The sequence below is a fragment of the Nasonia vitripennis genome (assembly GCF_009193385.2).
Source record: "Nasonia vitripennis strain AsymCx chromosome 1 unlocalized genomic scaffold, Nvit_psr_1.1 chr1_random0015, whole genome shotgun sequence".
Taxonomy (NCBI): Eukaryota; Metazoa; Arthropoda; class Insecta; order Hymenoptera; family Pteromalidae; genus Nasonia; species Nasonia vitripennis.
Window position 1 is genome coordinate 384,387 of NW_022279604.1, and position 24,351 is coordinate 408,737.

Below are 24,351 nucleotides of genomic sequence, written 5' to 3' on the forward strand. Positions count from 1 at the left end.
ACGCTCGCTTACGTGCGCTTCATTGTCTCGGCGGATAAGGAATAATACATGGCCGGAGCCCATTACACGATTGCGAGGAATTCTTCTTCCATTCGCCAATTTGAGACACAAGGGTTTTGCTGAAAACTTTGATCGCTTCTGTTACATATATTGCTGCGACAGTAGTTTGAATGCTCTTATTGATGATTTTTGCTGGTGATAAAATCTTGCAGCATTTAAACAGCTGTAACATCCGACCAACCTATTTATTTAATATACAAAAAACTCCTCAATTATATATATATATACATATATATAACAAGAAAGTTAAAGCGCTTCATTTGTTTTATTTAGAGTAAACGAAGCACAACAATTTCGTACGAATTGGAAGTTTTAAATATTATTATCAAGTTATTAGTAACTATTAAGAAACCCCGAGATATCAAGTGATAAGAATTTACGTCCTGTTTACTACGTCGGAGGATCGGAGTTTATAGCTTAGATGAGAAGGCTGCTGCATGCAGGTAAGCGCGAGGAGCTCGCAAAAGCGGCATTACGAATGCCCCGGATGATCGTCAATTGGATCTTTGGAAAGTGGAAAAGCCGCGATAAATTTCCATAGAAAGGCCTTTTCAATGTCTCTTCTCGAAACGAAAACGGCCGGCGCGCGAGAAGTCGATGAGATATTGAAACCGGATACAACTGCTCGCTCGCTTGTTTTTTTTTTCTCCGCTGGCACACGAAATTCGCTCTCCTTCTTCTCTGATCCCCCGTGCCCCCTGATATATACCTACTTTTCACGCATTGACTCTTGGTATTTGGTATTTCGTAACTCGATAGGCAGGTATTCCTTTGTAAAAATGCGTATCGGCGATCGAAATTTTCCACAGACGCACGTACCCGTACAATAAAAGGCGGCCATCCTCTAATTATGAATCGCCTCGCAAGATCAGGATTGTCGCACGGAGCAACGTCCTCTCAAGGCCGCGGATGCAGGCGAGGGACGGAGGCGCGGCCCTGACGAGCCTGAGATCCGCGCGCGATCCTTAAGGATTCCTAACAGTCGGCGTGAATGTAACTGTTATCGGCGCACGCGCAATGCTCGGCTCGTGAAAGCAGCGGAACAAATTCGGTTAAACTAAACGTGACTCTGACAATCATAATCGCGTAGACTAATCTCTCTCTCTCTCTCTCTCTCTCTCTCTCTCTCTCTCTCTCTCTTTACGTCGCGCGACGATGAGATTTGAAAGGCGAGCTCAACAGTTACGCGTGACATAACCCGAAGGATTACACCGCTACGTTAATCGTAGACTTACAAAGAAGCAAATTATAGTTTTCATTTGCGTCAACGCTCTTGATACGAGAAAACGTAAAAATAAGAGGAGGCTTATGCAGCGAGATGAAAGAGAAAAAATTATTCGGCTAAATGAGTGTACTATTTCTTTGTTCTTTATATATGGGAATCTCCGTAGGCTCGCGAGTAGCTCTCTCCTGAATATTCCCTCTTGATCATGTTCTGCATATTATAATAATGAACGCAATGTTTCGAGCTACGACATATAGTAGAGAGACTCGCGCAGAGAAGGAAAGCGAATGACATCTGCAGCGGCATCCGGCCACAGTGTGACCAAATGGAGAAATATCTGACTCGCAGACCGAAGATCGCGGATAATCGGGTGAAAGAAACTGTTGTGCTCCCATGAGCCTTCGATGAAGCGACGACAAAGATAATTAGCGACGCTGCTTATGTCACGTCCTCCTAATATTCGACAAGGACGGAGTAAACGCGCGCAGCTCCGAAGTTTGCCGAGTGTGTGCAGCTTTCATCTAGCCTTGAAATGAATGAAAGAAGTAGCGGATATTTTTGAAAATTGCTCGTCTCTCGATACATTCTCAAGGATCGAGCGCGCGAATAATCTCAAGTTCGTTAGTGCCGCGCACCAATGAGATCGGCAATCTTGCCATTGTTTTCCGCGGGCTGCTTCCGTCTTTCTCACGTTTGTTCCCCGCGCGGCGCGCTGGAAATTGGCGCGGAGCGCGCGATTGGATCTTAATGGAGTTCTTACAGCAGTGACTTTTATAAGCAAACGCGCTGCAGATCACGCATAACGGCTGCGACTTGGCCACTCGATCTGTCTCCTATTTTATCCACTTTTATACGCGGCGGAAGCACTGATAAAGAAGCTCGTTTTGTTACACACACACACACACACACAGGGCTAAACGATCAAACATCCCTGCGAGCCCTATGAGCCGGTCAATTAAAAAGAAGTTGATTGGGCTTGACGGCACTTGCCATGCGGGAGCGAGGCGGCAGCTTCCTTTCTTCTCTTTGAGGCGCGCGAGCAGATTCTTCCCTTCCTCCTCGCTGCCGCTGAATTGAAATTTAAGTAAAGTCTAAACCATACTAAATAGGCACCCCTGCTTTGCCGATCGGTCATTAGCGGCGGAATGGAATCCGTCCTTAGTTGCGCGCAGCGCAAAGGAGCGCGAGGTCGAGTGCCAGCGATGCCCCGAACTCGTCCGAGGCTGGGCCGCGCCCGAGATGCTCCTTTTAGCAAAGGGGTCTCATCGCCTGGCTATTTCGCGCGGCTCTTTCCTCCGCTCCTTTTACCGGCAGCGCTTGCGAAACAACCAGGTCGAAAGTCGAGAGCCACCTGCGACTACATCGTCGGGGGCTGCCGTCTCTCCAATTTTCGTCTCCCGATCCGCTCTCGATCGGCGCACAATCGCCGAAAGCTGCATTTATCCCGCGCGCTTTCGCAATCCGCCCGTACAGTTGAGGATGACTTTCTAAGTGGCGATCAACGATGCGCGTTCGCGTATAGGCTCGCGGGGAAATGTGAAAGCGCGCTCTCGGGCTCTCGATTTACAGCTTTTTTCCGACGCGATTGTTCTCGGGCTCTTCCTCGCAGCTCTTTCGTAACGGCGAGACGTATCTTGCCCACTTTATCGCTCGTCTTCCGATAATTCTCGATAATAAATCAGCCCCCCCCCCCCTCCCCATTTCAGCAGCGCCGGCTTTCAATACGCTTTCACTTCGGCAGTAGTCCTCCGTGACACACACACACACAGAGTTACGGCGACTCTTCGCCAGCTGGGAAGGAGCGACGGCCTCGGAATCACGAGCAGGATGCACTTTAAAAGGTCAGCCGCGTAGCACACCTGTGCGCAGGAGAAAATTATCGGGAGCGCGCGTTATCAATCCAGCGCCTTGTCGAGCGCCCGCAGCCGCTGTTCGCCGTTGCCTTCGAATGTAAGAATATCGCGCCGGCCCTCGCTGGGCAGCAGCGGAGAACCGTTATTGCCGTTAATGTAATAGCGGCTCACAGCCTCTAATGGCGCGGAACTGATTATCCACGCCGCGCGGACTCGTCGATATTTCACTTTGCTTTCCTCGCTTTTTCCGAAGCACTGTCGTCCGCGCATTCCTCGCTCTCTCTCTCTCTCTCTCTCTCTCTCTATATATATATATATATACACACACACACACATCAGCCTGACTCATCGAAAAGTGCCCGATGCACCCGTGTAGGAATCGAAATGGATGCCGGTCGGCAGGCGATCCTTTAATTAGCACACAAGCAGCGGCCCAAGCGTTGAAAACACAGTGAAAAGTTCGCATCGCGGACAGCCGAGCGGGGCGATAACCGCGGGGATCGCACACACACTATGTTCAATCGTCGTTCTCGAGCGCTCGCTCCAAATAAAATCATCTTTTTGCGCAGATTTATGTATAATGCATATCCTCGGCTCGCAATTGCGCGGCTGCTGTGCAGGGTATACGTTTAATTGGCCAACTAATACAGGCACGTACAATATCGCGGCGGTGTTGGATTTCACATTCGATTTAACCAGATACGCGTATATGCGTCAGTTGCCGTGTACTTACGTTAGAACCTGTTGTCAAGACCTTGACGTATTGTTTCTTCACGTGTGACTAATGCGCTTTGAAAATAAAACAGCTAGCCTGTACTCTTCGCAGCCTTTACAGCGAGAGAATAGCTTTTAATCGTCCTTTGAAAGAATGCGCAGCCTAAAAGACTCGCGCGATGCAACTCTAGCGGCAAGCGTTATATAATCGTTATAATTGCTTTCTTTCCCGGCCATTCTTTTGGCGGTAATAAATTCTCCTGGCCTACTTTTTGACGCCGATTCAATCGCAGCTTTGCGTGTGTGTGTGTATATATAGGATCCATATCCCGCGGGCTTACGGATCAACGTCTCGAAAAACCGTTCAGAGACGTACGAGGCACAAGGACTTGGAAGCTTCGGCCAGCATCGGCCCAATTGTGCAAATATATATGTTGAGAAATACGTGCACGAGCACGGCTTTATATTTTAAGCATTTTGCTATTAAGGGAAAAACCCCACACCCAGGTAATGCAATAAACCTTTCTCCCGCTGACCGTTTCGAGACGCGCCGTCCCCGGTCCGCGGATTAGGATGTGTCCAGATGTGCAATAAAATGCTTCCGGACCTTTTTTTATATGCAGGTGAAATATGCATCTAAGCTGCAGTCCTCTGCGTGTGCAGCCCTCTGCAGACTGTAGCCCTCAGTTCAGCCCTAGCACTCGACGAGGAAAGACCTCTGTCTCTCGAGTCTGCTCTGCGCCAACATTTTTCTTACAACTTGTATTCCTTTTGATATATAATAAATACTGATATTTTTACTCTAAAATCGATTGAGTTTATTTTGCTTGATAAATTCAATAATATATATGGATGATCATCACGCCAGAGTATCGGCGTCCCGATACTGCGCCAGTGTTGAACCAATAGCGTAAAGCCAATACGAATTTTGATAATACGTGAACAGTATTGGCCCAACTATGGCCCTGCAGAGTCGGTATGCCAAGACTGGCATCGTACCGATATTTTTTAGATCCGGGATTTTTTAGACCGCGAAGTATCGAGGTTGGAAAAGTGGCGTATGACGTCGGGTACGTCGATTCTCGCATCAGTCGAGCGATTTTCAAGCACATATCGGCGCGGAAACCTACTAAACCAATTCGGATGCCTGTCGCGCACATTATTATTACGCAAAGACAATGGCGCCTGTGCGCTTCTTTCTCAAGGAAAATGCGATTAAGCGGCAAAGCCTGCTGCGGTATTAAGAAAGCCAAGTTCCACGTAAGATACGTTGCATTATATGGCTCCTGATGCAACTTTCAGATCGGGCGAATAAAAAGGATAAAATATAGCGATAAAATATAGCGATAAAATATAGCGATAAAATATATCCCTGAGAGGAAGCGAATCGCGGCGGCTGAGGCAGAGGGAAAAAACGAAATCTGGCTCCGGCGAGTAAATTTCGTCCGATATCCAGTATAGCGATCAACGAGTTCAGTCAGATAGGCAGTCAGATAGGCGTTGCGCAACGCGACAATAGCCGCGATCGACAGAGGCTCTCTTTGACGGACGCTGAGCATAATATGATCCCCGCGAGCGATATGCACCTCCGTTTCTTTCAAGCTAATCATGCTCGTTAGAGCGCCGCGGTGTGTAGTAAGACATAATGCCGGCTCGGGGAGACGGCAAAGGCGATTCCGAAGGCAGGCCGGAACGTCGTTCCTCGCGTAATATGCGCTGCACCCGAGTCCGCGATCGCGCGCGCAGGCAGCGAGGAGTCGGTAACCGCGCCGAGACGGCTCTCTGCATAATTCATTGAGGCCGCTCGCCATTTTCGCCGGCCCGACGACTGTTGTCTACAGCGATTCGCGCTCTGCTCTCCTGTTACGATAACGCATGCATCGCATCGCTCGCGAATCTCCCGCTTTTACTCGGCCTAACTTAAACTAAAACGCTAAACACTAGAACGGCCACTACAAAGCGCCTACAATATACACGATGCAGAGCCAGAAGCCCCGAATGCGCGCCGGCGCGCCGAAATTTCCCGTGAAATTATACTCTTACATTAGAATTAATGTTAATTAAATTCCTCGATGGCGCAACGTACGCAACGCGTATTGCATTTTCCGCTTGGGAAACTGTTAACGCGTTCGTTTAATCAATCATCGCCGGCGGTATGCCAATCGCAATTATTGTTACATCTGTGCATGCGAACGCGCGCCTGTACGCTGGACATTGCGTGAATCACTCGGCGAAATCCAACAAAACTCCCTCTTCCCAGCGCTCGCAAATCGCAACCAAAAAACTTTTGATGAGAATGCCGAAATAATGGGCTCCAATCGCTCGGCCGCTCGCGAATTCGATTACTGGAAATCGAATCGGAGCGTTTACGCATATCGCCGCAATATATCGCGACTGCATGAGGGATTGCGAGGCAGGCGGACGGGGAAGAACAAGGGCCCGGCTCTCATAGTCGCTCTTTTTGCCGCTCGGCTGCAAAGACGCCGAGAAAGAGGAACGGGGCCGACTGCGAGCGCGGCTATACTCCCGCGGGAGAGCCGGCGCCGCCTGGGGCTCTCTTTTGAGACCAGTCGAAGGGACTGCTTTTTCCACTCTTCTCGCTCCGCCTGCGTCTGTCTGAAGTCGGAAATGCTAAATGCTGGTTAAGGCTAAGCTGCCGCGATGTGCGTCGACGAGCGCTGTGTGGCGCGTACGCGACCCCTCGCTTTTTTTTCTTTTTTTTCTTCTGGCGTAATAGAGAGGCCGCGGCGGCTCGGTTTTATTAATTACTCGTCTAGCGGGATCAAGTGGAAGCGATCAAGCAAGATCTAAGAAGCTTACTAATTTAATTAATAATGCGGCCCCCCTCGCTCTGTGCTGAGAAAGAGCGTCTCGTTCTCGAGGAAACAAAAAAGTACGCGCAAACAACGGCCGAGTCCTCGAAAACTGCCGTCCTCGGAATCGAGCGTATACGTATAGTTGCTACAGCGCACTGTACGGAGCTGCCCCCCCCGACTACTCGGCTCTGCGTGCGTGCGGTGTATAGGACGACGGGGCCACGGCGCGCGCGACTCGGCGAGAGAGTCGGCGGCGGCGGCGGCGGCGGCGACCGGCGCGGCGCTGCTGCACTCACTGCCACTCAGTCAGTGGCGAGACGCCGCCGCGCACTATCCGCACCGGAGAGAGCTCGCTCGCTCCTCTCGGCTCGCGCGCTCCCGGCCGATACTCGCTCTTCGTCGCCCGCGACACCGATTCGTAGCATAGTGTGCCGTGCCGTAGCCCCGCAACGCAGCCGCAGGAAGGAAGATGAGCAGCGGCGACGGTCCGCTCAAGGTCGCGCAGCTGCGGCCCGCGGATCGTTGAATGGACAGACAGGGATCGGCGCCAGCGCCGCCCGAGTCGCTCAGGAGTCGCACGTAAGTCTACGCGACCTTCCGGCCTTGATCGTTGACCCCCTCCTCGCCAAGGCCGCGGGCGGACGTCGATTCCTCGGCCGATTCCGTCAGGCCGTAGAGAGGCCCGATCTGCTGTCGCCCTTGGAAATCTCCATAACGTACGAGTTTTTTGTCCGCCGCTGCGAGGCCCGCGGCCCAGGAAGGAGCTCGGGACTTGTCAAGGTCGGCGCGTGTTTATTCCCCCCCCCCTTCTCCCTCTCACTCTCCCTCCGTCCCGTACCGCGGCCAAAACTGCGGACCCGGGCTTTTTTCCACTCGCGTTCGCCATCGATCCGCTCCGATATGAAAGTTTTAATGGCCGCCGGAATAAATAGTCGAAGCGCCTGTAACGATCCCGAAAAGCTTGGTGTGTACGCGCGCAAACTTCGCCCCGATGCAGTGTAACCGCGCGCGAGGAGTAGCAGAGATACGGGACGAGAGGAGCGTTTCATACTTCATTACGCCGGCTGCAATGCAAATTTTCGACGTTTAACCGAGTTCGCTGAACTATAGACTGTACGCGGGAATCTCATTAGCAGAACAAATGTAGCTATAAACCGTGTGAAGCTGCTCGCCTTGTCTTGTCAAAATAAACGCCTGATGTGCCGCTGTTTTGTACAATTTCCCCTTCCGCGATCGATACGCCTCGGCTGTCTGTCGTTTTATTGTTCCACCGCCGCCGCCGCCGCCGCTGCATTCTTTTCTCCTTACTCCTTGTTTTTCCTTGTTTTCGTCGCATTAATGAGGAGGATGCGCGCGCGCGCGTCTCTCTGCCGCGGCTGCTGAATAAAATTAGATAAAATCGACCGTGACGCGCACTCTGTGCACCAGCGATCACCGGTCCTTCTTTTTCCATCGATGTCTACCCTCGCCAGTAGCAGCTGCAGAATATTTGAAACGAGCGTCTTCTGAAAAAGCGAAGTATTTTAAACGGCTCGTGCAGAGAGAGAGGGAGAGAGAGAGAGAGAGAGCGCTGCTAGATAAAAACTCGTTGCGGAGTGGGCGGAGCTGAACTGTTTTCAAACCAGTTAAAAGATAATTTAGCCGTTAAGATGTGACTACGGCTAATAATTGCGGCTCTCCGGCCGCGCAAAGTGTTTTTAAATTGTCCGCGCACGCGAGTACGTGCGGGGGAGCCTCTTGACAGCTCCCGAGCGCGGGTATTTGCGAAAACGGCCGATTAGCGCGCAGCGTCGCTTGCAAAATAAAAGAACACATTATCGAAGTTTCGTGAAAGAGGAATCCGGAAATCGCCGCTCATCTGCGCTCATGGAGCATTGAATTTCAGCAAAGCCTCTTTGAAACGAGTTTCATACTTTTTCGTTCCCAAGCCCTGCGGGAGAAAATTACTCATCCGCGATGACGAGTCTCGGTTTATGCCCCCGTAACGAGGGCTCACTTCGCGGGCATTTTTCGATGTGTATCCAGTATGCGGAACATAAAACGTAGTAAGACTTAGGCGAATAGTGCACACAGGGCGCGCGCGCGCGCGCCTGTTCCCGAAGCCCACTATGTTTCGAGCTTAGCGCCTTACGTAACGCCCGAGGGGAGGCACGTGTAATGTCGCAGACATTAGGGAGAACGCGCGCGATCTCGCTTTCGTCGTCAGTGCGCCGGTTTAACGTCAAAATTAACGTCCGTAAAATTCAGGCCGATATATAAAGAATAACGCTAGACTGCGCGCAGAATCTGTATCAGCGTATAATTTAACGAATTTATTTGCTCCCGCGACTCGGCTAAAGTGTATGTATCACGAGGGAGAGAGAGCTTCCGTTTCATAAAACTGCCGCTGCTGCTTTCGTAAATGTTTAGGCTCGTAAATATCAAAGTCAGCAGTAAAAATGCTAAAAGCAGCCGAAACAATCGATAAAAAGCTATACAAAAAATCACGTGCATTATTTAGTAGTACTCGCCTGCCACGCACTCGTTCCTTCATCGTTTGCGCGTTAAAGTATAAACATTGCCGTAAAATGCACATTATAAGTAACGATGCAAACTGCGCCGAAAAGGCCCTCGGCGGTTCGGAAGGGTAATTAATTCCTCGAAAATCCTCCCCCCGGCCCTGTACTTGTGCAATTAGTTCGGCAAGGGCTGGAAGCGAAACTTTCATTTATCGCGGCATAAAAAGTCAATTAGAAGTTGGAAGGGCGCATCGCCTGTTAATTCCGCGACGCGACGGATGATTAACCTATCCCTTCGAGCAATACAAGTAGTCGTCGCTTCTTGCGAAGTTCAGCGGAAAGCCGGCTCGAGCGCAGGGAGAGAGAGAGAGAGAGAGAGAGAGAGAGAGAGAGAAAACACGTGCGCGCTGATAACGAGTCCAAACGTCGGGAGGCGCGTTTATTGGCTCGGGGCCGCCGAGCGCGAGCATTCGTTCCGCGCGGCGAGAACTCATTTCGCGAGCGCGATATCGATGATTGGATATTTTCGAAGAGTCAGCGCGTATTTTAATTGTCCAATTGCGGCCAGCTGTACGTCGCATCGCTTTCCGCGACGCAGCCACGTTGACAATACTTATCGCTTGCGAATGCGGCCAATTCCGGCACTTTAGGCTCGTTAGAGCAGACGCCGCTGATTGCCAAGATGCGCCTCGCGCGCTGCTCTACTCACTCGGCTCTTCTCAGCTCCGCTGCATTTTCCTCTCTCGTTTTACGAGCCCGCAGTCGATCGCGCGACTTATAATCTCTCATGGCCGGCTCCTCGCGTTCTTACGGAGCGCGAGATTAATTTTTCTCAGTCGGCGCGCGCAAGCGGATCAATTATAAACCGTGCGATCATGTCGAGGATTGAGTCAAGCGTCCCGGAAAACTCGCTCCCTGTTTTTCAGCCGCTGAGCGCGAGCGAAATCATATTATGCGCTTTACATCTGATTCACTCTCGGCGGGACTGCAGAGCTTAACGAAGCTAAATCGATAAGCTGCGCGCACACGCGAGCTTCGATCGAATGAAGAAGCGAACGGTATGAAATATATCTCTACTGCAGCGAGCTGTCCAACGTAGGAAAATGTCGATCGACGCGGCCAAACAGCGCATTTGAATTGAATGCGCGAGGGAAAAGCTGCGCCAGCTGGAGAAAGAAGAGAGAAAAGGAGCGAGATAAGCGCGCGGCAAGCGGAGATTTAATCGAGTGTCGAAAGCGAATTCCTGCGAGCCGCTATAGAACACGCAGGCAGGCATGGCGACCGGAACGTTGACTCCGCTGCAGCTGCCCACGTATGCGAGTTCTGCCGCGCTCGATTGTTCTCGACGGACGCCGGCGGACGAGTCTCGATAGTCGATACACTTTGCGCCTTTTATCGAGCCGGCACGATTCAATTAATTTCCACAGGGGACAACGCCGATAATTTGGCCGAGAGCGGTCAAATTAGATAAGCGGCTATGATTCGCCGGCGGCTTTTTGCGACCCGATAACGCCGAGTAACTTGGTTGATGCGCTTCCGCTCACCCGCGGCTTATTTGCGGAACGCGCGTGCTGCAATATCGAGGGCCGGCGCTGCCGAGTTTTCGGTCGATGTACAATCGTGCGCGTTGCGTAATTCTGACGAAATACAATCGGTAACAAAACGACGAGGACGAGAATCACGCTGGGCTCGCGTGGACTATTACTATATATTATCCGCGGCCCCCGGTATCTGCGTACTAGACACGTGTAGTAGATTATCGTCGATCATCAGTACTCGATAAGTATTCATAGTTATAAGTAAGACTCTGTTTGATCGAGGTTGATGCGCTTGATTTTTAGCTCTTCTACATATTTTGTTTACGCTGGCTCGATAATTCATGCAGCAGCTCGTGCGCCCTTCTTCTTATATGCTCTTTGCTTTAATCGCGCGGTAATAAATTGCCAACGATATTTTACAACGCTCGCCGAACAACCATAACGCGAATTTCAGCCGGATGCCTGGAAATTAGCGCACGCTTCTTCACGTTCTCGACTCGTTGGCACTCGATGATCTGCAACGGGCGGCGCGGTCCTCGAGAGATGCGCGCATAATCGCGCGGTGGTAAAAGTGTGCAATTTCCAACACTTTCTAACGCGCGCAATCGAGCGAAAAGCTTTTTTCCGATCCGTATAAAAATTGGATTTTCTGCGCGGAGCACAGCGCAATGTATTTTCATAGACATTTAACGAACGAGCAAAAAGTCGAGCGAAAATCTTCCGAACGCGGCGGATACACCTCTCGCCGGCTTGGAATAATTCGCTGCTCGCGATAGCTATACATTGCAGCGCGCGGAGAGTAGCTCGTAAACGGGTAGCGCGTTAAAAGTGTCCAGAGATAAACTCCCGAGCTGCTGCTGCTGCTGCATTGTCCGGCAGGAAATTCGCGGTAATTGCATGCGTGCGTATAATATAACAACGCTGCGGCCTGTCGATATAAGGTAAACAGCCGGTAAAAGCCCGTGTGGAATTATCAAATTTGTAGAATCTTTTCATGCTCTAATGGCTAGGTCATTCCAGGCCGCGCGGAAAACTATAATAAACGGACGCACCGCGGGATAAATTGAATCTCCGCTCTGAGATGCATCTCTCATGTAGGAGTTTCGACTGGCGAGGAACCGAAAGCCGCTTATATATAGGCGCGCGCAAGCGTCTTGCCGGAGAGGGATCCATCCTCCGCAGCAGTCTGACGTGCGCGGAGCAGGTGTGTGTACGGCTGCGGGCATGATTTGCGAGGGATACACTTGGAAAGTTACAGAGACACACGCGGCGGCCTGTCGCTCCGCGGGAAATCGATCGAACGCGCGAGCGCGCCTTGTTTATCGAGCAGTCGAGTGCGCGTATTCGCTCTGTAACTCGGCGCGAGCCGCATGTCCGCGGTTCGCAGTCCTGTCGTTTGACGCTTTGCGTCAACAACGCGGCAATTCGAGCACTCTGTGGCGCGTTTGACTTTTCGCGGTGAACCACTAGCATTGTATCGTTTGTTCGGCATTTTTCGAATGTTAGTCATTCACAACTTGCAGCCGGGCATACACTGCCGCTCGTTGTTCTTTTCCGCCGACTCGCGGCGCAAAGCTATCGTTTACCGTGAAAACAGCGCCTCGGGACAACAAGCAGAAACGTGATTTTTCCAGTAACGCGGCGGGCAACGCGAGTACAAGCACACGAAGCGTTTATCTCTGGAGTAATCATCGCACTGTCGGGAAAATCATGCAAATTTTCAAAAGCTTTTCAAAAAGTACTTTTCAAATCCGTTGCGCCGCATAGGCAAGTCGAGATAAAGCTGCAGGCTTCCACCCGCATTATTTGGTGAAAGGCGCCGGGATTTTTGATAATCCGTTCGAAAGCTCGAGCCTTCACTCTCTGACCTCCGGTGCACAATGCGCCAAGACTCTCGCAGACTCTACTTTTCGCGTTCGATAATCTGCGCAGATAAGAGCAGCAATGACGCAATCGGTTGCTCGCGCCGTCATCTGGAGAAATAATCCAAGGCCCGAAGAAACTCCGTACATACGACCTGACGTCACGGCGAATCATTAGTACTTTTGCGATTCCGGCGTATGCGATGTATTAGTAGCCGGTAGCCAGCGAGAGAGCGAGAGAGAAAACGGCCGTCAAAGGTCGCGCGCGGGATATTTGTCGGACCACGTCATCGACCGGTCTCCGCAGAGCCATGGCGACTGGACAGTACACGCTACACGCGCCGCGGTCATTATTTTCCGGCGTCGCAGGGATAAAGGCGAGAGAGACGCGCTGCTCGTCGGGGCAAAAAGCCGCGAGCGCGCGCGTTCCACTCGGGCGATTCGGGGGAAGAAGCCTTAGAAATAAGAGAGAGAGAGAGAGACGCGCGGCTGTAACGGTTCCCCGCCGCGCGGGTCACTGGGTTACTGTGATTCGCTGCAGTGCGGCGCCTTTTCCCTCCGCACTCGATCATCCTCCACCTATATGATGCGCGCTGCGCGTCTTTATTAGTCCTGAAGCTGTCGGCTCGCCGCGGTGACGCATGAGTCGCGATCTCTATCTCTGCATGCTTTATCGCGCCGCGCGCGAGCAGCTGTCGCGGCGACTCGTCTTATTCGTCGCGCGCCCGTGATTCACTTATCGCGTCCGCGGTGATTGATTTTTCCCGGGGTTGACTGGCGGCGTTGACAGCGGCGCGTACTCAGGTGCCGCCAAGTCACAATCGGAATCCGGCGCGAGATAACGCCCCCCCCCCCCGCGCGGGCCCACATCCTCCGAATGCCGCGCGGAGCGGCCTAATTGGGCTAAAAAGCTATAGGCCGTGGACCTTCGTGCGCAGCGCCGAGCTTAGGCCGAGGAAAAGAGCGTACACTGCAGCGAAGGGGGCCGATAATCTCGAGCGAGAGATGAACGAACGTGTAATGTCGTGCAATGTTATAATGCTGCTGCGCAGATCCGGCGCAGCGTGCATCAGGCCATCCGTGCAGCGGCGCGATGATGGCGGGAGAGAGCGAGCGCATGCGGCAAAAAGCTAGTTTAAGAGGAACCGTTAAGTTATATATTATCGTTTGTGCGCGCTCGTGTGCGGCAGTTGGCCGGGAGAGAGCCGCGAGTAGTTTCTCGGATGCTTTTCTCTCCTTATTCTTCAGCCCGTGCAGCCGCCGAGAGTGCAGGGCGACACATGTGCCGCGCTCGCATGGGATTATTTTTCCCGAAGCCCAGCCGGCGCGCGACGATGCCCCGCGCGCTCCGGAAGCCGTTTGTTTACTTTATTAAAAAAGAAACTCGGATCGGAGCGAGCGGCAATTGCGACGGCGCGTTCTCTTCTCTCTCTCTCTCTCTCTCTCTCTCTTCATCACATTTAGTCGTGTTAAATAGCACAGTGTAAATTATCACAATAAACCGTATGCCGCAACGGACATTGTATATAATCCGAAGAGTTTTTGAGTCCGCGCCAGCTCAGCCGAATTCTCGGCGGCTTTTTCAATTCCCGCAGACAGAAAGAGAGCGAGAGAGCGCACGGAAAAACGGGTCGAGAGGAAATAATGCATTATTTGTTTGATGCAGGCCCCTCTGTTAATCGCGCCCTCGTTATGGGAATTCAGCCACGCTCTTAATTTACGCTGCTAATCAGCGTGCAGAATTGAAGCCAATGCCGAGCGAAAAGCGCGCGATATTTTACGTGTCCGCACTCGATCGTTGCCTTATCCCGCGGCATAGCTACGTGCTTACACTGCTCAAATGCGCACGAGCGCGCGTTCTCATTTCCGTGAAGATCGCTCGTGGCGCGCTTGGCGTCTTTCGATCGGTGTTTTTCTCCTCCGAGCACTCGTAAAGGAGAGTACTGGAGTCCAATTTTTTAGCGATTTATGTTTGGAATAACTTCATAACGGCCGTATTCCCATTCCCATTATGTCCCCGGGCAGCAACTTAATTTTAGGTCGCCTCCGCGCTGTAACGCGGCTAAACCATGCACATTTTCTAGCCATTAATCTGCGACAAAGCGCATATAATGCAGTTTTATGCGCTCTCCCCCGCGAGTGACGCAACGAGAAACGTTTAATTCATAATCAATGCTCCGCATATGCGGAGGCCAAAAATGCGAGAGTGAACCGGATTAAAGTTTACGGCTGGGAACACGTCGTATTATTGTGTTGAACAGTTGGCGTAACTCGGCGCGCATGCCGCCAACTCGCAACAGCACTTCCCTCGGCGGATTGGTAATCCGTCAACTCGCAATTTCGTTTTTCTTCTCCGCTCGAATCCACTCGGAGGCTGAATTTTCCAAGTTCCCGGCATTCGGTTAGGCAAATGACTGCCGCGTTGATAATCCTTCCGCTCTCCGTGCGTTTCCGCGAGGAAAAGTCGAGGCGCATAAGAGGGCGATAAAACAAGCGAAACTTGCATAGAGAGAGAAGACGCGTCGGTGAAATCGCCCTCTCCCTCTCTCGCGTATTAATTAGCACGCGTTCGCAATTGGAGCAGACAACTGCACCGGCTGGCACTAAAGCCAGGCGGCAGCTCGCTCTCCGGGAAAAGGAAAAAGCCGAGCCCGGCCGCACGCGTCGCTCTAAATTCGCGAGCGAGTGCAGCGGAGCTGTACATTGTCGAAAGAACTTTCGAGCGGATTGTGATGGCGCGATTCGTATAGAAAGTGAAAATGACGATGCGAATTCATGCCCCTGCACTTCCGGCCAAATAGCGGCTAATACAACGGACGGAAAACAGACACGGGCTGTTTCGCCCTCGGCTCGGACGTTCCATCTGACCCAGAAAGCCCGGCGCAAGTCGATTTTTCCGAGAGCGAAAACTCTCTCGCTACGCTCGCAACTGCAATCTCGGCGCGAGAAGCGCCCATATGCCGGCACCGGCGCAGTAAAGCGCTTTTAATAAAATTTTACGTCGCTCTGCATTATCGAATTATTGTCGCCGGCGTAATTGGAGTAACTCGCACTCGCGAGCTTTTATCGCGAGCTGCTTAAAGAGTAATTTCGACTTGTGCACATTACGCCAACGGACAGAGAGAGAGAGAGATGAACGCCGCTGACGAATTTGTGAAAAAAGGACGCTTGATTTATCGCGCCGAGAATAGCCGAAAATTTATCAGAGCCCGCCGCGGCCGCAAATAGCCGCGCTCAGCCTCCGCCGAATAAGCGATTGTTGCGCAACTCCGCCATAATCGTCGTGATTTACTGATTTCTCCGGCTCTTTCACGCTGCATCCAGCGCCAGCTTATCGCTCGTCGCGCCGTTGATCCGGCTCTCTGTACAAACAGAGCGATTAGATTCATTACTTTATCGCGGCCCGCGGGAAAAACCTGCGGGGCGTAGCGTGTTTTCCTCTCGAGTGCTGGCTCTCTCGCTCCGCGCTGTGCGGCTCCGTGTTTGCTCGAATTCCGAGCTTCGGAAACGAGCGTAGACTCGCGCGCACGTATAAGTGGGCAGTCAATTTTTATCGCCGGCCGATAACGACGTGTCTAAACGCGAAGAGCCGTATCCGCTTTTCGGCGCATAACCGCTCGTAATGTGCGTGCGTGTGTCTTTTCCAGTTCCGTCACGTCGCTTTCGGGCAGCCATGTGAATCAGCGACCGGCCGGGCGGCAATGCTGCGGCGCAATTATCCTTATTTAGACAATTAGATGCGAGCGCCTAATCAAAAGGCCTTAATTGACTGGGCGCGCGAATCGCGAAATCTCGAGCGATCGCAAAAATCGCACTCATCAAGCGGCGAGACGCCGCAATTGCACACTGGTGTATAGCGTATAGGGGCTTCGTTCGCTCCGCGGCGATGTTAATTTAATCAGGCCGCGGAGTCTTGTTTATTCAGTTGATTTGCAGCGCCAACGCACTTCTGTTTCCCACTTCTTTTTCGCATCCAAGATTTTATTCGCGCTCCGTAAATTTCACCCGGCGCACACAGAGGGCTGATTCATTGCCGGAAGTGACGCGCTTTTTATGGATTTTCTTATCGCGGCTTTATTGTTTCCGAATCGGGCGGTCCTCGAGTCGTCGAAGCCGTATTGGCACATGGCATCATCAGCTAGCTGCGCGGATTTGCACACAAAGCGAGTAAAGGAATTCGCCCCGCGAGAGAGAAGCTATGCGAGCTACTTCTCGTGACAATGGCCTGTCGTTAAAAAACTGATGATGGAAAAGGATTATCAAGTCCATTAACGCGCGTACGCGGCTTTCCCGCTTTCTAGGATTCTGCGCATAACTCAGCTGCGCCGCCTGTCTGGGAATCGGGCGCGCATTTTATCCTCCGATTTATTATGCATAAATAACGGTCTCGGCGAGAGCGGGGGGCACACGAATTCGAGAGGAGCATTTCCCTTGCCTGCACGCACTGCTCACGGCCGAGTGCTCCGTGGCGATCTGTTTTTCTTGCCGGCGTTTTCATTACTGGGCTGCATAACATTTTATTATATCAGAGCGGCTGCGCCCGCGCGGAAAGTTCAGAAATTCTCGCGAGTTACGCGCGACTATAAAAAGCGAAACGCTGATGAAATTTCTCTCCTTTACACCGTTACGTTTGAACTGCAGCTCGGCGCCTTTGTAATTTCTCCCCTGAACAAACTTTTGCCGAAGATGTAATCGCGCCGCTGCGAGGAATTATTGCTCGAAGCAAAAAGTCGCGCCAGGTTCGGAGCGTGCGCAGGCGGCTTCTCGAATTATGCGCGATGGCCTCGTGAAAAAAAGCGAGTGAGGAGCATAGCATTATCCTTCGCGCCGCGCGGTGAAGCAGTGCGAAATTAACAGAGCGAGAAGCGCTGTGTATTGTAGAGAGGGACAATATTCGCCTCGACGCGGAGAGTTATGCAAGGTGCGAGAGATCGATCGGCTGCCGCTGCGGAGGAATGTCGCGAGCGCGGAGAGAAAGGGGAAAGGGGATGCGCCGACTCTCCCGGATTGCGCGAGTTTCTCTCCAAGCGCTTTACTGATACGAATATTCGCTTTTTACCGAGGCGTAATTTACGGCCTCGCTCTCTCTCTCTCTCTCTCTCTCTCCTGAGCCGCTAATTCCGCGAGTCGGCTGTGTGCAGAACGCTGTTTGAGAAGCGATAAAAGCAAGTGTTTTACGGCGGCAACTCGCGCGAGCGCGCAGCCGTCCTAGAAAGAATATTTCGGCCGATTGCCGCGCGATTCGCGTGATTTCGACCTGCAACGAATAATTTTGATAGCTCTAATGAAACTTGCTGTTTTGAATGGAGGAGCATCCTATCAATCAGGCGCCCGTTTCTATGCGCGCAGGTATGCGCGCGCACGAAAATGAGCCCTGCTCTCTTAGGCGTGCATCGGCCTGGAGCAGCCGGTCAAGCAAGAGCGCGCGGAGACAGACGCTGCTCTCCCTCTCCTCCGCTCCGGCTCTCGCGGCGGTTCCGTGAGCGAGCGAGCGAGCGCGAGAAGCGGGCAGGCGAGCCGGAGAGTAAGAGAGAGAGAGAGAGAGAGAGAGAGAGAGAAGGAAGGAGCCGTGCGTGCAGAGGTGCGGGGGGGAGGTGCAAAAGGTGAAAAACGGTATGCGATATCAGCATAACCGGTTTCCCCCGTGCTGCTGCGCGGCTCCGATCGTTTCTTCCTCGAAGAAGCCGGGCTCCGCTGCAACGGGGTTTCGCGCGACCGGCGCGATTATCCGCGATGCGGCTCTTTTAAATTGCCCCCTTCCCGCGGCATCTCGCGCAGCCTTTTCAACATTGCAGTTAACGCGTGTGAGCCCGTTAATTTACGCAAACGAATCAGCTTTATTGAAAAGATTCGAATGCTGAGTAAAATTGCGAGGCGAGCATCTGGCTGAAATTGACAGAGCCATTACAAGCAGGCTGTCGTCCGTTTCTCCAGCCGAGTCGCATATAGTATAGGCGTGGGCGGAAAAAGCTGGCAAATGGAAATAAATCGGCTTATTTTATCTCGGCTCTTCTTTTTTCCGGCCGCCAGCTCGAGTCCTCCATTTTACCCGCGCGCTAATCCCTTTACTTATCCAGTGAAATTTAAGGGCCCCCTCGAGCTGGCGCTATTGTATCCTATTATCTATTATCTGTCGCGCCTACTTTTCCCTATGTCCAAGAGGCGGAATCTCTGAAATTCAGGAATTTATATCAGTGCGGCGCACGCGGGCCCTTTTATACCCGCTATCGCGCCCTTGTATACGCGCGGCTCGCGTTTATCGGGCAGGCCGCTATAGCTGCACATAACTTCACGTGCGCGCGTCGTGGCGCTGCGTTCGCCGGGGAAAAATGTCGGAAACGCGCGGATAATTCGAATGCCGGCGTCGGAATTTATTGAGAATCCGCCGCGGCTGCTGCTCGGCTTCTCTCTGCAGCGTCGGCAGCGCGAAAGGCACTTTTACCGCTCGCTCGCTCGCAGCTCCTGCTGAAATTTATCGGAGCCCAGGAATATTCCGCTTATTACGCGTACTTTCCGAAACTATTTTTAATTAGCTGCCGCGGCTGCAATTTCCGCGCTATTATTTTCCCCCCTCGATTCCCTGTCTCGGCTCGCCCGCCGGCGGATGTGATGCGCAATATCGACGGAGTTCTTTCTTTTTCCCAACTTCCCTCGAGAAGTTCGCGGTTAGAAAAAGGCCCCTCTGTCAACGCGGCGGGGCGTTTTATTCGAATTATTTCGAAAGCCGCAATGTTTATTCGGCTGTGTGCGTGCGAGCCTCTGGAAATTATTTGCGAAATGCGTGAAATTGTGGGAGAGACAGAGGGAGCCGCTCGATTCAATTAATCAACTCGCGCTATACCGGGAACGGCCGTGTGCGCGGGGAATGATTGATCAGGGGGGCCAGGTTAGCTTCATTGTTGTAGTTTCCGCCGAAATCCGTGCGCGCCCGGACGTCAATGCGACGACTCGCCGTCCTCGTTGGCAAGCCGCTTATGATATTGTGTGTGTGTGTGTGTAGCTCGGTTAATTACGCAGCGGTGCGGCTCAAGGTCCAAGAACCGAGCTCGCTCAATTGGAACGACAGCACAATGCGCGCGGAATTCGAGTGCGGCAAAAAGAGTCGCGGTAATCGAGGAAGAAGACACGCCAAAGCTCGCGGCCGCGATAAACCACGCGGGCGCGCGCGCGCGCGAGAGACAGTTTCCCGAAGAGAAAGACGCTCTCGTCGCGCTTAAAAAGTGCGTCAGGAGAGAGTATCCAAGGCTCTTATAATAGAGTCGTAAATCCAAGCCGGCGTCGTCTCCTCGGCGATGCCTATAAATTCTGGCCGGCGCGCACTAAAAATCGGAAGCAAAGCGAAGTAAATGCGCGGAGAATTACGACTGGCACCGTAAAATCCCCGTTGCTCGCGAGCGGGTACGCCCGTGGCCAGTTGCGCAACCGAATAAGCGATGAATGTCTAATTCGCCCGCAGTTCTGCATACGGCTCGAGGAAGCGTATGAACAATTGTTTCGCGATGACGGATTCATAAAAAAGTCGCTTGCCCCGATTTCCAGCCACCCCCGCGCTACTGCTGCGAATAATTGGACATAGTTACGGGGCTCGCGCTGCTGCTCCGCTCGAAATTTATTCCGGCTGCGTTCGGTTTTATCAGCGCGCGTAGCCGGGCAACAAACTTTACTTATAAAGCAGCAGCGCCGGCACAGGTTTGCGCTAAAACGGGCGCTCTTTAATTTAAACTTTCTGCTTCTTCTTCTTTTTCTCTCGGCGAGCGTGTTATGCCGCGCCAGAGCTATTGCCTACCACTGCAGCTATTACTCTCGCTTCTTTTTCGCGCCAACTTTTACCCCGCGCTCATTAACTGCGCCGCATACATCTCTCTGTTAGCCCGGCAAGAGAGAGGCTATCGATTCGCGAATCCGGAAGCAACGCGTCTTGGCAGAACTCGCGGATTCCGAATAGTCTCACGAGAATGCTCTTCCATGCTGTTCCAGGCGCAGATAGCGAGCGGCCACCTCCGGACAGTACCGACTGCTCGCAGCGAGCGGCAGCAGCAGCAGCAGCGAGAGAAGCGAGAGTTGGGATCCAGACGGTGAACGCAGCGAGGGCAAGATTCGCCGAGCGATGCTGCAGAGCTGCGCGGGCGGGGGCTCGAGGTGCGCCCGGCGCGGCCTGATCCTCCTGCTGGCCTGGGGCCTGCTCATGATCGCGATGGTGCAGTTCCGACACTCGGGCCAGGCGGGCAGCCTGCTGCCGAGCAACGCCGCGGCCCCCGAGGGCGAGTCGCAGCCCCTGCTGGCGCCGCTGCAGCGCCAGAGCCTCGCGGCCTCGCGTTTCCTGCTGCAGCGCCAGCCGGCCGCCGACTCGCCCGGCCGCTCGACCACCACGACGCCCGGCAGCACCTCCGCCGCAGCCGCAGCCGCCGCCGGCCAGCCCGAGCTCGAGCCCCTGCTCGACCGGAGGCCCGCCCGCACCGAGGACGAGCTCATCCGCGAGATCGAGGAGCGGCTGCCCAGCCTGCCGCTGGCCTACTGGACGCGCAACAGCAAGGCCGCCGGAGCCAAGCCGAGCGCCGGCAAGGAGGCCTGCCAGCCCCGCTACCCCAGCATCTTCGAGCTCGAGTTCAACAACGTCTACTGGCAGACGCTGCGCAGCAGCAACGGCACCTTCCAGCTCTTCGGCGCGTTCTACGACGAGCGCAAGCTCTCGCGCATCGGGCCCGCGCTGCGCATCGTCGGCATGATCGACCGCATCGAGCCGAGCGTCAAGACCCACTGCCAGATGTGGTGGGACGGCGAGCGCGAGGCCCGCCTGGTCGAGGTGCTCGAGTACAAGTACATCTGGTACAGCAAGTGGGGCAACTACAAGCAGGGCATCTACCAGCCGTACGTGATCGCGTGCAAGGTGCCGCAGTCGCACTGGCGCCGCGGGCCGCCCGCCTCGGTCTCGCTCGTCGAGCGGCGCTGCGAGACCGCCTCGAACAACCTGCGCGTCACCTACAACAAGCCCGCGCGCAAGAAGGACTTCGCCGTGTGCGTCAAGGGCCTGGACTTCCTGCACGAGGACCTCTCGGTGCGGCTCGTCGAGTGGATCGAGCTGATCGGCCTGCTCGGCGCCGACAAGATCTTCTTCTACGAGCTGCAGGTCCACCCGAACGTGACCAAGGTGCTGCAGCACTACCAGCGCCTCGGCAGGGTCCACGTGACCCCGCTCACGCTGCCCGGCGGCCAGCCCAACGTCCCGGCCTTCCAGCACATGTACCTCACCAAGAAGACCAACCACAAGCGCCAGAACGAGCTGATCCCCTACAACGACTGCCTCTACAAGCACATGTACGAGTACGAGTACATCGCGCTGCTCGACGTCGACGAGGTCATCATGCCCGTGCGCGACGCCACCTGGCAGGAGCTCATGGCCCGCGTCATGCCCAAGGCGCTCAAGCTGCGCAACGAGACTCGCGCCTCCTACAACGTGCGCAACGTCTACTTCCTCGACGACCTGCTGCACTCGCACGGCTCCTTCAAGGACATACCCAGGTACGCCGCGCTCCTCCTAGCATTATATCGCTCGCCCCCCTAGCCTACACAGATTATTTAATCTTGTAATCCCGGCCCGCAGGTACATGCACATGCTGCAGCACGTCTACCGATCCAAGAACTTCACCAAGCCGAACCAGTACATCAAGTGCTTCCACAACCCGGAGCGCGTGGTCACGCTCCACAACCACTTCCCGCTGGCCTGCCTCGGCGCCGGCTGCACCAGCTACCCCATCGACACGGAGGACGCGCAGCTCCAGCACTACCGGGCCGACTGCGTCAAGTCGCTCAAGAAGACCTGCGTCGAGTACCGCGAGAACAGCGTCCTCGACACGACCATCTGGCGCTACAAGGACAAGCTCGTCTCCAGGGTCACCGACACCCTCAAGACCCTCGGCTTCTTCGGCCCGGCCAGCCCCAGCTAGCCCCCGGCCCCGAGCCCATCCGCCGACGACTACGGGGACGCCAGCGACCGGACTGACGAGAGCCTCCTTCTCTACGACAATTAGTCTCTCTCATTTTTGGCGCCCAAGCCTCTGCGATTCGGCCACCACTCGGATCGAATCGGCTATCGCGGGAGAGCGGGGTGAGGGAGTCGTTTGTTTGCGCTTGTTTGCTCCGACGCGCCGAGGGGGCTGAAAAAAAACATTACACGCAGCCGAGCGCGCGCGGTAGTTTGCGAAAGTAACGATGAAAAACGAGAGAGAGAGAGAGAGAGAGAGAGAGAGAGAGAGAGAGAGCTGCACTGTGATGCGATTACTGAATAACGTTTAATCAACTGTTTATACCAGACATACAGCGATTCTGTATTTATACATTACTCGACGGCTGCGCGCTCCCGCGCCCGATGCGATTTATCGAACAAACTATTGATTAACGAATCGATGCCTTATTAGTTTTTAGATTTCGTTCGTAAGCTAAGAGTGTACGTGTGTCTGCGTGTGCGCGCGCGTGAGCGAGCGAGGCCTGGGCCAATTATAGGTCGTCGACCATGCGACCTCGGAAGCGGGCCCGAGCTGTATACCACGATGTAATCTTATAACAGAGACCCGAGAGCGGAAACTTTGCGCGAATGTCGCGAATCGAGAGGTCGTCCGTCCTAATCTTTGGCGGAAAATTTCCCGTGCAACATCGGCAAAACCGAAATTCCCAAAGACTGGGACACTTGACGCGCAGCGGTAGGATTTAGTTTATTTTCATGCCAAGAAAGAATCTCTTCACCCCGATGGGTGATACAATTTGTTGAAAGCATCACTGTAGTCGTCTAAGATAACATTACTACTCTATACACCTTTGTACAAATAACTTCATCACAAAAAAGATACAAGAGTCGTGGGCGTAACGTTCGACATAGTTATGTCGGCGAGTCGCTTGCATTATGAGAAAAAAAATTAAGTATGTATAAATTATATAGTCAAGTTGCGAATGTTAGGTGTGACTCGATGTATACTGGTCAAGTTTTCGTTTTCGGATCTCCTGCGCGTCTCTCGCGAAACTTCCGTAACATCTGCGCTTTACGCTATAACTAAACGATAAGCGAATACTCAATGTATAAATGTCTACGTTTACTCGTGAACAATATAATATGCATACGTGTATTTCCATACAGCTATCGTCGTCACAAAAATTGTATCGCAAAAATTTTCAGCCGAGAGACGCGCCCACGATGAATCTCGATCGCCTTCTGCGCGAATGTGTGAATCTATAATTGGCGCATAGCAGCATGATATCTCCGTACGATAAACGCAAAATTTTTGTCCTGCTGTATCAAGCTGGGGTCAGAGGGCGATTGATTTTCTGCGCAGCGCAAAGTTTCTTATCGGAAGCGCCGGTAAGGCAGCTCGCTTCTGGTAACGAAGCTGAGCGAGAGCTCTTACTCATAGACTTTATTTAAGGAATGTCAAATTTGCGCGTTTGTACAGTGGACTCGCTTTGGGTCCAATAAGACAATAACAAAAAGTAAAATCTTCAAATTATCGACAAACTACTGTTATGCATAGTTTTACTTCTCCTATCACCGCACCCGCTTTCCTCCAATTGAAATTGAACGAATCTATCATGAAAAGGTTCTCGTAGGTAAAAAAAACGACAATGTTGAACTTATTCACTGGACTTTATTATCGATGCTCCCCATTAATAATGCATATAATCGAACAAAGTATACGATTAATAATGGTTAGTCCGGCACTGTAACATTACAAAATCTCTTTTTCATAAAGTAAATAGTAATCGCTGTTTGGCTCTTCGCTAGCTCTTCTCACTTGCA

General features: G+C 52.9%; 1 protein-coding gene across 1 annotated transcript; it reads left to right on the forward strand.

Moving 5' to 3' along the window:
* Positions 1–6,948: 6,948 nt before the first annotated feature.
* Positions 6,949–24,069, forward strand: LOC100113889. Its single transcript, XM_031922403.1, has 3 exons — positions 6,949–7,247; positions 20,544–22,085; positions 22,168–24,069. Exons 2-3 carry the CDS (start codon positions 20,674–20,676, stop codon positions 22,508–22,510), a joined length of 1,755 nt encoding a protein of 584 aa, XP_031778263.1. The 5' UTR covers positions 6,949–7,247; positions 20,544–20,673; the 3' UTR covers positions 22,511–24,069.
* The last annotated feature ends 282 nt before the right edge of the window (positions 24,070–24,351 follow it).

Coding starts and splice junctions, on each gene's coding strand:
- LOC100113889 (XM_031922403.1), top strand. CDS start 20,674: ATGCTGCAGAGCTGCGCGGGCGGGGGCTCGAGGTGCGCCCGGCGCGGC. Junction 22,086..22,167: donor TCCTTCAAGGACATACCCAG/GTACGCCGCGCT, acceptor CCCGGCCCGCAG/GTACATGCACATGCTGCAGC.